Here is a 15,083-nt window from a genome sequence, read left to right on the forward strand (position 1 = left end):
CATAACCATATTTACATATCTTTTTTTTTTTTTTATTTTGTTTGATAGGACAGAGAGGAATTGAGAGAAGAGAGGGGAGACTGAGAAGGAGAGAGGAAGAGACACCTACAGAGCTGTTCACTACTTGTGAAGTGTCCCCCCTCCAGGTGGGGAGCAGGGGCTCCAACTTCCCACCCAGCACTACCACATGGCCCCTCACATGTCTTCTTTACAAAACACATTTACTCCATATTCTGAGAATATAGAATTGGCAAGCACCAACTTTTTGTATACCTTTAGAGAGCACATTTTCTAAGTTAATCTCAAGAAGACTCAGTATACATTACATCTGCTAAAAATGTACTCTAGTCTGGCTATAGTACTATCAATACATGTACTGAGAAAAAAATGATTTAAGTTTAAAAGAAACACAAAAGATTCTAAAGCATTTCTATGACTAGCACACAGATTTGCAAACAAGAAGTCCTAGGTTTAGTCCCTGACACTGTAAAAAGCCAGATAGGAAGAATTACAACAAATTATGCCACATCACTGAATTTCTGTCATATTAAAAAAAAAACACATTTTTCAAAACATACTTTGAAATAACCTTTAACATTAAGACTAAGTAGAAAGTAAATAAATACACCTTATAGTTGAGATCAATGAAATAGCATAAAAGGCTATGTCTTGGGTACAGCTTTCTTAAAAAAAAAAAAAAATCTAATAATTGCCATTAAGTCAACAATAGACTTTTATAAGTATTTTAAGATATTTTTAAAGATTTGCTTATCTATTAGTAAGGGGGAAAGAGAGAGCAAGAGAAAGAGAAAACCAGAGCATCACTCTAGCACACGTGAAGTCAAAGATCAAACTTAAGACCTAATATTTAGAATACAATTCTTTAGTCCACTGCAACACCTCACAGGCCTTGAAAAAAAATAATAAGTACTTTTATCTGTGAAAGTATTGGCAGAGCAAATCACTAGAAAAATTAATTCTCATTTTAGAGGTGCTTAACTTCACTTCTGATAAAAAAAATCCATTTGGAAATTGTCATTTACTACAGTTGCTTAATTATTCACCAACACACCTTTAAAAAAACAAGCTAGTTAACACAGCTACTAACATAAAGAAAATAGACAAAAAAGAGTGCTGAAGAGGACTGAAGAAATCAGAACTCCTGAGTAATATTGGTGGAAAATATAAAAGTGTAATCATGGGAGTCCGGCGGTAGTGCAGTGGGTTAAGCACAGGTGGTGTAAAGCCCAAGGACTGGCAGAAGGGTCCTGATTCAAGCCCCTGGCTCCCCACCTGCAGGGGAGTCAGTTAACTGGCTGTGAAGCAGGTCTGCAGTGTGGATCTTTTTCTCCCCCTCTCTGTCTTCCCCTCCTCTCTCCATTTCTCTGTCCTACTCAACAGCAATGACATCAATAACAACAACATCTACAACAAAACGGAATAAATATAATAAAAAATGTAGTGAAATCACTATGAAATAAATTCTTTATTATTTTTAATAATAAGAGTTATTATTAAAACATAATAAGCACTATTTAGCTCTGGTTGATGGTGGTGTTGGAGATTAAACCTGGGGCCACTGAAGCTCAGGCATTAAATTCTATTATGCTAGCTCCCCAACCCCTTAATTTTTTTTAAGTTACCATAATATGATCTAGCAATTCCACTTCTAGGTACATATGTAAGAAAATAAAATAAAAGATCTCAAAGAGATAATTTCATACTCAATGAAAAATGAATAGATAAAACAAAATGTGGTACAATGTGGAATATTATTCAGTGCTAAAAAGGAACAGACCATACCATGGATGCACCTGGAGAATATTATGCTATGTGAAATAAACTGGTCATAAAAAGACAAAAACTGTACGAGTCTACTTATAAGAGGTATTTAGTAGTTAAGTTCAGAGAAGAGGAAAACAGAACCTCTAGAGTCAAGGGGAAGAGGACATTGGGAACTGTTAAATGTTATCAGAGTTTCAGATCTTCCTGATAAAGATTCTGGGTACTGTACACCCAGAAATAGTTAAGATGGGAAATTTTATGTTACATTGTTTCACAACGCTAACAAAAACACATCCACTTCAAAAACTACAGAAAAAAGTCATGAGGTAATCTTACTTTAAAGTTTAGAATTTAAGTGTTATATTTTCCCAAAAGGATTATTAATTAATGTTTCTTACAGAAAATATAATTTTAATATGAAACTGAATGCACACATAAAATAGTTCTTTTTTATTTAAATTTTTTTGTCACCAGGGCTCAGTGCAGACAAATCCACAGTACCCAGTCGCCTTTTCTTTCCCTTTCTGTCTTTTAAAAATTATTTTATTTGATAGCACAGAGAGAAAGATAAAGATGGAAAGAGAAAAACCTATTTTACTGCTCATGAAAGGTTCCCCCATGCAGGTTGGGAGTAGGGGCTTGAACCCGGGTCCTTCCTCAGGATAACCATGAGGACTTAGCCAGGTGCACCACAACCCAGACCCAAAATAGTTAATTCTCGATACTCCATGAGAGGGAAATGCAATTATTTTTTAAAATCCAAGATCCATATTAATTTTTAAATTCATACAATACTTTTACTAAAAATACTGAGCAAAAGGAAATAGTACATCTCAGTCGCAAGCGCTAGCTGAACAGAAAGCACTCAAAAAAGTCATCACAAGTAGCAGAAGACTCAGTAAAACATACCAAGAAATAAATAATCTCAACACTGTAAACAAACATGCAGAACTTCCTTCTTATAAATTAAAATCAATTTCTTACGCTGGTCCTTGAGCTTCATGCCACGTGTGTTTAACCCTCTGTGCTACCACCCTACCCCTAAAATCCATTTCTTAATAGGAAAGGAATTCAATAACACATTTCACTTGCTGTCTTGAGAAATATCTATTATGAATCTTAAATAAGAAAATACAGCCCTTTAAGTAGTACAAAAATTTAAACTATATTTTAAGAGAATATTTTTGTGAATAAACACAATAACTGAATCCAAATCTTAAACATCAATGCACAGTAATTTCAACAGTGAATTGGCATGATGTTATCTTCAGAGAAAACCAGTAAGAGACTAATTCTCTCAGTCTCCTACACATTATTCTTACAAGGGAATGGAACCACATAATCTTAATTTTGAGCCCCAACAGCTGCAAGGACTATGGAGGAAAGGTAGAAAAGTTGGATATTGTCCAAATTGCACAAAGTGCTTTGCAGTGGATGACCACAGGAATAAACTACCACACTTTATCAATCTAAGACATAATAGTCCAGTTGGTACATAAATATGAAAGTGCACAGATACAGAGTTCATATAAATTGAACCATAAGAATCAAAATACCAATACAGGCTTTAAGTCCTGCCTTAAGCTGGAAGTCTATGGTACTAATTCTGGAGATATCCTTAAGCAAAGGGCAGTTTTGCTACTTCTAAATAAGCTCACATGCTTTATGGAACATTTTTATTAGTTCAACCTGTTTAGCAAAAATTAATATTTATAAAATTGTTACCTCTAAATTATGGCATCAAGACAAAAACTGTTTTAAGTGCTAGTCCTAAAACTGTGGTGTCTTACTATATACCTTGCTGAATAATCTGTATGCTATCTACATGTTTATAACTTTAGTGGCTAGAGTCCAGAGTAAATTCAAAGTAGCCTACTTGGGGAGGGAAAAGGAACTGTGGGGGCCAGTTGGTGGCACACCTGGTTAAGCACTTGTGCAAAGACCTGGGCTCAAGTGCCAAGTCCAGACCTGGGGGTGGGGGGGAAACATCACAAATTATGAAGCAATGCTGTGGATCCTTACTTTGTCTCTCCCTCTTTATCTCCCTTTTCCCTCTTGATTTGTCTCTACCCAATAAACAAATAAAATATTAAAAAAAAAAAGAATTGTGAAGAAGGGGGTCTATAGTAAACTGATTGCTCACGAAGAATAATGCTTGATGCAAATATAATTGAAAAATACACTATTCAACTGGACAGATTCCTTTTAAAGCTCTGAATTCAATATTAGTTTTCATTTTCAGGAACTAAAAAAATGCATGAATGTATTTAGAAGAACTGGAATGAATATTTGAAAGGGTTTGCAAAAATAGTTTTCAGTGTTGTGGAAATTTAAACTAGACTTGGTAAACTATTCTTAAGGGAGTCCGGCAGTAGCACAGCGGGTTAAGCGCAGGTGGTGTAAAGCGCAAAGACCAGCTTAAGGATCCTGGTTCAAGCCCAAGGCTCCCCAACTGCAGGGGTGTCGCTTCACAAGCAGTAAAGTAGGACTGCAAGTGTCTTTCTCTCCCCCTCTCTGTCTTCCCCCCTCCTCTTTCCATTTTTCTCTATCCTATCCAACAACAACGACATCAACACAAGGGCAACAAAAGGGAATAAAAAAATACATTTTTAAAAATCTTTAAAACAACAACTCTATTTTCAAGTCTACAGTGTCACCAAGACTCTATAATCAGTCCAAGGTATTATCTCATTTAATCTTCACAATAAATGCTAATCGGGTTACAGTATGATTTTAGAAAGAGGGACAGGGTCAGAAACATTTAGAAATAGGCCCAAACTTACTAGGCAAGTGAAAAAGCAGAACTCTCTGAGGTGTTTGGCTCTAGATCTTATCCTAAGCTTTTTAAAGGACTAGGCATACACGGTTTTCCTCTAAAAAAGAAAATCAAAGTAAAATTCTAACAAAAGAAGCTGACTAAAGAAGAAAGCTTCTTGACCGAAGTTAAAGAACGAAGTTAAGGAATATCCATTGTCAAGAGACTGCACTTTAGTGACCCAATAACTATTTGCTTTGGAAGACTTTCAATGAATCTGACCTGAAACACAACAATAGACTTGTTGACATTCCTTTGAAATCTAAAATCTTACATTACAGTGCTAAATCCAGTCTCTACTACTAATCATGAAACGTCCTATTATAACCATATCCATTCTGTATTCCTTTTGTAAGTATGAAATTTAAATTGCTGCCATTCTATGTTCTAATTTCTTTCAATCCTTCAGCTTTTAAGTTTTCCAGACCTTTGAAAAAGACACATTTTCTTCTCCTACCCACATTCAGGAAACTCAATTAAAATGGAAAATTGCAAGGAGAAAAAAATCCTTTCCCCTCAATCTTTATCTTTTCAAAGGTTTTAAAATTGGCCAGGGAATAAATATAGCTCAACTGGTAGAGCACATTCCAGAGGTTTCTAGTTTGATCCCTGGTGTCCCCATCTATTGGTGTGTTCTGAATTCTCTCTTAAATGAACTCTCACATGAAATGAAATAAATGTTTTTTTTTTAAGTTTTAACATTTTTAAATTATAGATATCAGATATCTTAAATGTCACCTAAAATAGCTGTGTAACTACTATTTATAGTCCATCCTAATTTTTCAGTTTCAACAATTTCTATATTAGAAAATAGAATTCAATCTGAACCAAGTTAGCTAAACTTTCAAATAAGAAAAGTGTTGAAAATAATAGATGGGACACAGAAAAACCCAGAAACCATGTTAGCACTAGGAGTTAGGCACAGTAGTTAATTGACTCACTAATACTGAAGCTGATTATGATATTCTCCACTGATAGAGAAATGAGTAAAACACTGTATATAAAAAGGAAGTTATTGGTGCATAACTTCACATAGTCTTAAATATAACTCAGTATATAATAAAAACCAAAAAAAAAAAAACTGGCACTACAGAGCTAATCTACTTTGGATTTACAATATAGCAGCTTCATTTCATCGAAAGCTTTGTAATTAGCTCTGCAAATTAATTACAATTAACTCTTGGCAATTCCTGGATTTAATTCCAGACTTGTGCATTCACTATTTGGATTTTTACGTATTTTCTCTGGCATATACAAACTGAGAATATACTGTTCTATAGACTAAGATGCAAAGAGGAAACTATAAAATAACAGGAACATAAACACAAGTTTATTCTCTACTGATTAAGGAAATTAAGCCTTCCGAAAAAGTGGACGAACTTAACAGTAAAACCAGCTTACTAACCATAATTCTTACTATAAAGCTTCAGTTCTTTAAAAAAAACAATTTCCTCAAAGTACCAAAATATCAAAGTGAACAAAGTTGGATGGGGAACGAGGGGGACGTCCCCTCACGGGTTCCATAGACCATTCTTCATTTTACAATGTACTAAGGCTCAAACTTCAAGGTGTCTTAAGAGCCTGCACCACAGTTCTCACAGAACGATTACTTAGGTTACAGTATGAAGAGACTCTTTTACTGTATCAGAAAAATAAGATAGCTTTTCTTTTCTTTTTTTTTTTTTTTTACAACACTTCAGTTCTGCGTTTCATGTGTTCTGATCACACATACACGCATCTGAGTCTCATGGAAACTGCTGGTTTTAATGTGGCCAGTCGCTTGGTTTTCACTAAGCTACTTTCAAGAATGAATGAGGCTTATATTCATTCCTTTGTAAAGTCGGGCTGTTGACAGGTGATATGCACACATGTATGCAATTCTGACGTCTCTCGGGGCGGGAGGGGGGTTCTGTGGCTGTGGCCCTCAATTCCCGTTACTCCGACTGACTGAGTCTCAGCAAGTTTTTTTTTTTCTTTCAAAGCGGATCAAAACCGAGACCAAACCAAGCCAAACCAAACCTGCACGTGCCAAGTGAAAAGTTAGCATCTTCAGGCCACCACGGCGGCAAAATCCCTAAATGCACAAAGGCGAGGATCCCCCGGCAGGGGCAGGGGCAGGGCCGCACGGGCGCCGGGGACCCAGCGCTGGGCCTCGAGAGCCCGGGGGGAGCGGCGAGCGGCGCGCGGGGTCCGCGCTCTCCCGGAGCCCAACAGGAGGAGGAGGAAGAGGAGGAGGAGGAGGAGGAGGAGGGGGAGGGCGGGAAGGAACAGAGGCAGCTCCGGTGCGCGCCGCCGTCCTCCGCCGGCCGCCGGGGCTTTCAGGCGAGGGGAAGTCCCCCCGGGTGGGGGCTGGCGGCGCAAGGCTGGGGCGCCGGGGGGCTGAGCTCCGGGCACCCAGAAAAAGCACTTTCGACGCGACTCCCACCCCCCACGACAAGATGGCGACGTGGGCAAGAGGGGGAGCCCCGCCGGCGAGGCTGGGGGAGAGCGAGGGGAGGGGAGAGCGAGGAGGCAGAGACAAAAAGGCGCTCCCCTCCCGCCACCCCCCGGCTCCCCCTCCAGCGCCCAGGCCGGCCCGCGAGCCCCGCGGCCGGCGGAGAAGGCGGAGGGAAGGGGCTCACTTTTTCTTGTCGTTCGTGCCGCCGGCGCCCTCCATGGCGAACGGGTGCCCGCGAAGCCTTCGCGGCCGGCGGCCCCCAGGCTCGCTCCGGCCTATGCGCTGGCTCCCTCCGCACGCGGAGAGAGGGAAAGGGAGGCACGTCCAGAGGTGGGGTGCGAGACGGGAGCCCCCTCGTGAGAACAGAGGCAGGAAGAGCAGGCTGCAGTTCAGTCCCGGGGATCCAGGTTCGGCTCCGAAGAGCCGCTCCTCAGGTAGCTTGCTAAGCGTCCGGGCCGGGCCCGAAGCACTGGCGACCGGAATCCTCGCGTCCCCTCAGCCGAGACGGCTCTGTGCACTCAGGAGCTGAGGCAGCGGCGGGCAAGGGCGGAGGCGCGCCCGGGGACGCGCGCGGCAAGAACGGGGGCGCGCCCGCCTGCGGACCAGACGCGCGCGCTCTGCCAAGCCCGCCTCACCTGAGGGGGAGGCGGGTTCCCTGAGAACCAATGGCGAGCGACGCAGGCGGCCAGTCCCCACCCCAGCCCACGTCGCCTTCAGCCAATCAGGAGGCCGTCAGCTGAGGCACAGCTGGGACGCGCTCACGTGTTTGTGTGCTGCTGCGGCCGAGAGAAGAGAAAGGAGCTGGGCTGTGGCCAGGTTGCGTCTGGAGACCAGGCGCCTTCTCGTAAGGGAGGCAGGGGCTGGCTTTGGGAGGCGCTGCTGAGAAGGGATTTCAGTTTGGGAGCCCCAAGTCTGCATCAGATTTCCTGCTTTCCTCCAAAGCAATGTTGTGCAGGATTGCCGCCAGGCACTGTATAGTCCCCGTTTAAAAAAAGTAGACTTCATGTCGAGGCAGAAAAAAAAAAAAGCCTTTTCGTTCTTGGCTCAGCTGTGTTACAATGGGGTCTTTCTTGCCAGGTTAGCCAATCATGGTCTATGTCACGAGCTGCACTCCTTACCATAGAACTCAAGGGGTAATCTCCTTGTGCACAAAGTTTTCCTGTGATGCAGTTTGATTACTGAGTAGATTCAAAGAAAAATATAGTAAAACAGATTCTTTTTGCCGCAAACCTCTCAAGGGAAGTAGTTGAGGTGGTAGGGAAATCATAAAAACATGAAATAAAGTTAAATTACATTAAATATGTACAAATAGGTATAAGTGATTTTCATAATAAGAGCACAGACCTGGATTTCTGGGAAAGAGAAGAAAATGGCTTTAGGTAGAATTTTATTTTACTTCTCTAGGTTTTTTTTTTTTTTTTTTACTTAAGATAATTCTAATTTGATTGGGGGGTGAGACGACTCTTAGTCACCTTAGATTTACATCCTTGAATCGTGTTCACATTATAGACTGGACGCGGAAGAATTCTGCAGCCCCTACACACATGCATACACACACGGACATGCACTGGACAAAATGATTCTATACCTGTGGACACACAGAGGACAGATTCTTCAACACACACACACACACACCTGGACAGAAAGAAAAACTAAACTCCACATGGTCATGACCAGTATTGCCTGTTTGCTCACATGACGTTGTACACTGCAGAATAAGACTTCACTTTTTTTTTTTTTTGGCTTTAGATACATACTTTTCAAGCTCAGTCAGTCTTTTAAAACAAAAGGATTTTTTTTTTTTAGTTCAACAATTACACACTGGACAATACAGCTCTACTTGACATTTAACTCTAGATTGTTTTGCTTCTCACCTTTGATTAATTATATTTTCCACTTTCCACTTTTTTTTTTTCAACTTCTTAAGTAGATAAGAAGACTACTAGCAAATGACTCAATTGACCCTTAACCTATATTTTACAGGAAGCTGGATAGTGATTCAGAAGGAGGTATGGTAAAACTTGAAACACGGGTTAGTAGTAGATACTTTTAAAGTATGAAAGACATCCAGTACAGATAACATAGAGTATATCAAAACTACATAAGAAGAACTAGTGGTCAACAAATAATGACTTGACTTAACAGCAACAAAGCATATACATTGGAAGGAAAATGCTTAACTGCTGCTTAGCTTTCATATAAAAAAAGGCTTAGGAACCAGAGTGAACATTCATTTGCAGAGTCCCAGCAATAACCCTGGTGACAAACAAACAAACAAACAAACAAACAAACAGCCATTTTAGGGACTGGCTAGACAACTACCCTGGGAGGGTGTCTGCTTAGAATGTATGAGAGCCCAGTTCCCACCCCACTGGGGGAAGCTTCAGTGCTGTATTATATGGTGTTTTTTTTTCCTCATTCCTTCTGTCTCTTTTTCAATCTAAAGAAAGTCATCCAATGACTGGATAAAAAAAGTTATGGGATATATATTCTCCATGGAATACTACACTGCGCTTACAAACAGTATCATGCCCCATGGGACAAAATGAATGGAACAAAATATGATTGTGATTAGTGAAGTAAGTAAAGATGTGAAAGACAACTACTGGGTGCTTTCACTTATATATTGAGAATTGAAACCCTTGAAGTTGTGTACACACACATGTAGCCTTTGTGAGAACTATGGTGGCTATCTTTTGGGAGAGGTGTGGAAGAATAGCTTTTGGTGGTGGTGCAGTGTAGAACTAAATATGCTCTTTTTCCTCCTTTTTTTTTTTTTTTTTAAATTTTTACACCTGGGTTATTGTTGGGACTCAATGCCTACGCAATGACTACACCACTCCAGGTGGCCATTGTTTTTTTTTTCATTTTATTTTTATTTGTATAGAAACAGGAAGAATGTGAAAGGGAAGCTTTCTTCTGCAGGTGGGGACTGGGGGCTTGAACACAGGCAGATCCCTTCACATGGTAGTGTGCACTCAACTTGGTGTAGTGTGTACTCAACTTGATGTTTAGCCCCTATACCCGCTAACCCTATAATCTTGTTAACCATTATTAAGTCACTAATGAAAATAAAGTTATTTTGGGTCAACTTTTTTAAAAGATTTCTTTCTTTTTTACCAGAGCACTGTTAAGTTCTGGCTTATGGTGGTGTGGGGGATTGAACCTGGGGCTTTGGAACCTCAAGCATGAGGGTCTCTTTGCATAACCATTATACTATTTACCCTCCACCCCTGGATCAATTTTTTTTAAGTAAAGCCCAGGTGACAACAAAAAATAATAATGGTAATAATAATAACACAAAAATTTTTTCTTTCAAGGGTAGAAAGAAAATAAATATGTATATATATGTGCTTATAGAAATATGAATAGACTCAAGTAGAATATGAATAGAACTCAAGTAGAACACAAGTAGAACCTGAACTGGAGTTGGCATATTGCACCAAAGTTAAAGACTCTGGGGTGGGTGGAGGGGAGAATACAGGTCCAAAAAGGATGACAGAAAACCTAGTAGGGGTCGTATTGTTATATGGAAAACTGGGAAATGTTATGCATGTACAAAATATTGTATTTAGTGTCGAATGTAAAACATTAATTCCCCAATAAAGAAATTTAAAAAAAAGAAATATGAATAGACTCAAATTTTGATACTTTTCAATTGTGGTCAACTTAAGAAATTTAAATATTTTATTTACTTATGGATAGAAACAGAGATAAATTGAGAGGGGAGAGGAGATAGAGAGGTACAATGACAGACCCCCTACAGACCTGCTTCACCACTTGTGAAGCATCCCCTGAAGGTGGAAAGCCTGGGTTCAAATGCAGGTCTTTGCACATGGCAACATGTACACTTAACTGGGGGTACCACTGCCTGCCCCCCTACAAAGGACTTCTCACCTTCAACGGATGAGAATATGGAAGCTGTCACTCCCATCCTCACAATAAGAAAATAAGTTGAACAAGCTGGGAATGCAGGTCACAGAGCAAACTGCTTTCCCAAAACTATAGGAAAAGTCAGAAGGATAAAGAGAATGTCATTGTACCAGAGGACCATAATTTGCCAACAGCTGAATCCAGCGTCATAGTTGGAACCAACAACAGTAGGAACGCTTTAAAGTATAATTGGGGAGTTGCTGGAAACACACTGTGGACTAGCTTGAGACTTTAAAAATCCAAGGAGGCTGAACCTTAAAGGTCCCACAACTTTCCTGAGTACCATCTCTAGGAGCTCAACAGGCTCTCAAAGTGAAAGAGAGAGATGGAGGTGGAGGTGGAGGTGGAGAGGGAGGTGGAGAGGGAGAAGGAGAAGGATGAGGATGGAGAAAGGGAGAGAGAGAGAGAGAGAGAGAGAGAGAGAGAGAGAATGAAAGGAGCACAGGCTTTTGCTTTCACCAGAGGGAGTATAAAAGTAATGATCTTTATGAATGTTTTAAGTTCTCTGTCCTATTTAGGAAAAATTTTCCCTCAAGGAAAACAGGCCTCGAACCCAGGGCCTCATATATAACAAAAGCATAGCAAGCCTTCCCTCCTCCTACACCTTCCTACCACATCAGCAGGGTCCCTGGCTAGTAATGGTGGATCACAGCTAAAATAACTACATGCCTCAGAACTGACTTAAAATCACTAGGGCCATCCAAAGATAACAAGAGAAACAAAAGCAAGGACAGCAGAGGAGACTTTTTACCTCTTACACCATAACTATAGCAAACAATAAAAGCAGAACAACTGCTAGCAGGGTAAACAGAAAACTTCATTGTAAAGGTATATCTACCTAAGTTCCTTTTGCATGATACAGCATGTCTGGCTTGCAAGGATAAGAAAACCTGGACACATTAAAAGACCAAAAACATGGTCTTAAAGGATAAAACGAAAGGTCAGAACTAGGCTTCCATATGGTAGAGATTTTGAAATTATCCAGCCAATTTAAAATCACCATAGTTTTTTTTCTTTTTCGTTTCTTTTTAAAAATTCTATTATAAAATGGAAATATTGACAAGACCATAGGGTAAGAGGGGTACAATTCCACACAATTCCCACCACCCGAGCTCTATATACTATCCCCTCCCTTGAAAGCTTTCCTATTCTTTATTCCTCTGGAAGCATGGACCCAGGATCATTATGGGGTGCAGAAGGTAGAAGGTTTGGCTTCTGTAACTGTTTCTCTGCTGAACACGAGTATTGGCAGGTTAATCCACACTCCCAGCCTATCTCTCTCTTTCCCTAGTGGGGGTAGGGCTTTAGGGAAGTGGGGTTCCAAGACACATTGGTGAGGTTGTCTGCCCAGGGAAATCAGGTTGGTGTCATGGTACCATCTACAACTTGGTGGCTGAAATAGCATTAAGATATAAAGCAGAGGGAGTCGGGCTGTAGCACAGCGTGTTAAGCGCAGGTGGCGCTAAGCTCAAGGACCGGTGTCAGGATCCCGGTTCGAACCCCCGGCTCCCTACTTGCAGGCAGGTCCTTTCACAGGTGGTGAAGTAGGTCTGCAGGTGTCTGTCTTTCTCTCCCCCTCTCTGTCTTCCCCTCCTCTCTCCATTTCTCTCTGTCCTATCCAACAACAACAACATCAATAATAACTACAACAATAAAACAAGGGCAACAAAAGGGAATAAATAAATAAAAATAAAAATAAATTAAAAAAAAAAGATATAAAGCAGAATAAATTGTTGAATAATCAGGAACCTAAAGGCAAAAATATAGCAGATGCAATTTAGAGTCTCCATTTTGGAAAAAGCTAGTTAGGTCTATTTTAGGTATATTCCAAGAGGCCATGACTTTACTAACTTTTGACTGAGCCCAACAGCTAACATGAAGGTTGACCAAAGGTATTGTCTGGGGAGATAGTGTCAAGAGTTGGGAGTAGGATGCTCTAATGGGAAGTGTGAACAAGGAGGTGGGAGATAGTTAACTTGGAAAGGTGTGTGCCTTGCTTTATGTGGGGTATGAGTGTGAGTCTTAAAACTACATGGGAGCAACCACAGCACTGGAGGAAGTTTCTCTGATGTGGTTTCTCTCTCCTTCTTCTTGTCTGTCTTGCTTGATCTGAAATTTAAAAAATGGCATAGTTTGCTCCAGGAACAGTGAGTGGATTCAAACATGCATGAGGTTTCTCTCTCTCTCTCTCTCTCTCTCTCTCACACACACACACACACACACACACACACACACACACACACACACACCACATAAGCAAAAATAAAGAAAAAGGTGAATAACGTGTACAAAGAGGTGGATAATGTAAATAGAAACTAAACTCAAAAGGAAATGCCAGACATTGATGAGATAATAAGAATGAAAAATTTCTGTTGCTCTTACCAGGGCCTCAATATTTCAGGATGACTTTTTCTGATAAGAAGACAGCTATAGATGGAGAGAAGACAAAACAACACAGTGTGGACATTCCCCCAGCACTGTGGGGACTGGACTTGAACCACAGATTGAGTAGCACACTTTCCAGGTGAGATATCTTGTTGGCCCTGAAGAAGACTTTTTTTTTTTTTTTTATGAGCTTACCAGTGAACTACATACAGCTGAGGAAAGAGAGAATGAGTTTGAAGACATGTCAATACAAGCTTCCAAGTTTGAAATGCAAAATAAAGGGGGAAGAAAATATGAAAAAAGTTGAACAGAATATCCAAACGCTGTGTACCAATTATACATAGAGTAACCCAACTGTAATGGGACTACCAGAAGGTGGAGACAGAAGAAGATATTTTGAAGAAATATTGACTGAGAATTTTTAAAAATTAATGACAGACAAAAATCACAGAACTAGGGCATTCATGCAATACCAAGCAGAATAAAGAAGGGAAAAAAATGTGCCACTTGCGTCCATCCCCATGATGCTGTTGGAAGGTTCAATGCTTTCTCCCTCTTCTTCTCTCTCTACCTGAAAAAGTTAGTCTGAAGTAGTGAAATCCTAGCAATGACAAAAAAAATATTTTTTTTACAACTATGTTTGTTAGATTTAAACTATTGGTAAACAAAGACAAAGAGAACATCTTAAGTGAAACTTGGGTGTAGATGGAAATGCCTTATCTATAAAGAAGGAAGTATAAGATTTGCAAGCAGAAGAAAATGGAATGAAATATTTGAAGTGCTGAGTGAACAGCCAGTAGAACCAGTAGAGTATATGCCTTACTGTGTGTGAAGCCCTGGGTTTGAGCCCCAGCACTACATGAAAGCACCATGAATGGTGGAACAGCGCTGAGTGTCTCTGCTTTCTCTCTGTCTCTTCCTCTCTCATTCACCTTCCCTCATTCTCTCTCTCTAAATAAAGAATTTAAATAATTGGTCCATGAAGCGTCTGGATTCATTCCTCAGTGCCATATTGAAAAAAAAATGGCAAAAGCATGCCAAACTAGGTACAAAATCATGCCAAACTAGGTCCTGGGTATAGATACCCAGAAAAATTGCCCTTCAAAAGTAGAGGAAAAATGAGATTGAGGAAATTTGTTGACTTTCCTAGCAAGAAATGCTAAACAAAGTTCTTCAAGGAGAACTAAAACAAAGGCCACAAGCTCCGATCTGCTTTTGAAAAAAAAAAAAGAAGAATGTTATAGAAGAAAAACAGTTTATTTTTATTTTTTATTTTTGGTTGCTCTACTTGATGGATATACCTGTAGATAACTGAGACAACAGTACTAAAAGAGAGATAGGAGCCAGGTGGTGGCGCACCTGGTTGACCGCACATGTTACAATGCACAAGGACTCAGGTTTGAGCACCCACTCCCCACCTGCAGGGGTAAAGCTTCACAAGTGGTGAAACAGTGCTGCAGGTGTCTCTCTGTCTCTCACCCTCTCTATTCCTCCCTTCCCTCTCGATTTCTGATTGTCTCTATCCAATAAATAAATAAAGATAATACAAAAATTAAAAGATAGGAGAAAAGGTTGAGAAGTTGGCTCAGGGATATAGTGCCAGTTTTGTAAGTGCCTGGTTTAATTCTGAGTACCACTTAAAAGCAAGACAGAATGAGCCAGAGCTCCATGGGTGGTGGAGTAGTAGTTTGTGTTCTCTTTCACATAAAAAAAACAAAATAAAAAATG

The 15,083-nt window shown here is 40.2% G+C and overlaps 1 protein-coding gene and 1 long non-coding RNA gene across 2 annotated transcripts in view; one reads left to right on the top strand and one right to left on the bottom strand.

Annotated features, from left to right (window-relative positions):
- The window catches only part of HIF1A (hypoxia inducible factor 1 subunit alpha), a 53,712-nt gene extending 46,054 nt beyond the window's left edge, over positions 1–7,658 (bottom strand). The window contains exon 1 of the mRNA XM_007519273.3: positions 7,222–7,658. Within this exon, the coding sequence (XP_007519335.1) occupies positions 7,222–7,256 (35 nt within the window). The 5' untranslated portion in view covers positions 7,257–7,658. The remainder of the gene's footprint in view (positions 1–7,221) is intronic.
- The window catches only part of LOC132533432 (uncharacterized), a 941,342-nt gene that overhangs the window by 49,716 nt on the left and 876,543 nt on the right, over positions 1–15,083 (top strand). The gene's annotated exons all lie outside the window — the stretch shown is intronic.

This window comes from Erinaceus europaeus, chromosome 16 (genome assembly GCF_950295315.1).
Source record: "Erinaceus europaeus chromosome 16, mEriEur2.1, whole genome shotgun sequence".
Lineage (NCBI taxonomy): Eukaryota > Metazoa > Chordata > Mammalia > Eulipotyphla > Erinaceidae > Erinaceus > Erinaceus europaeus.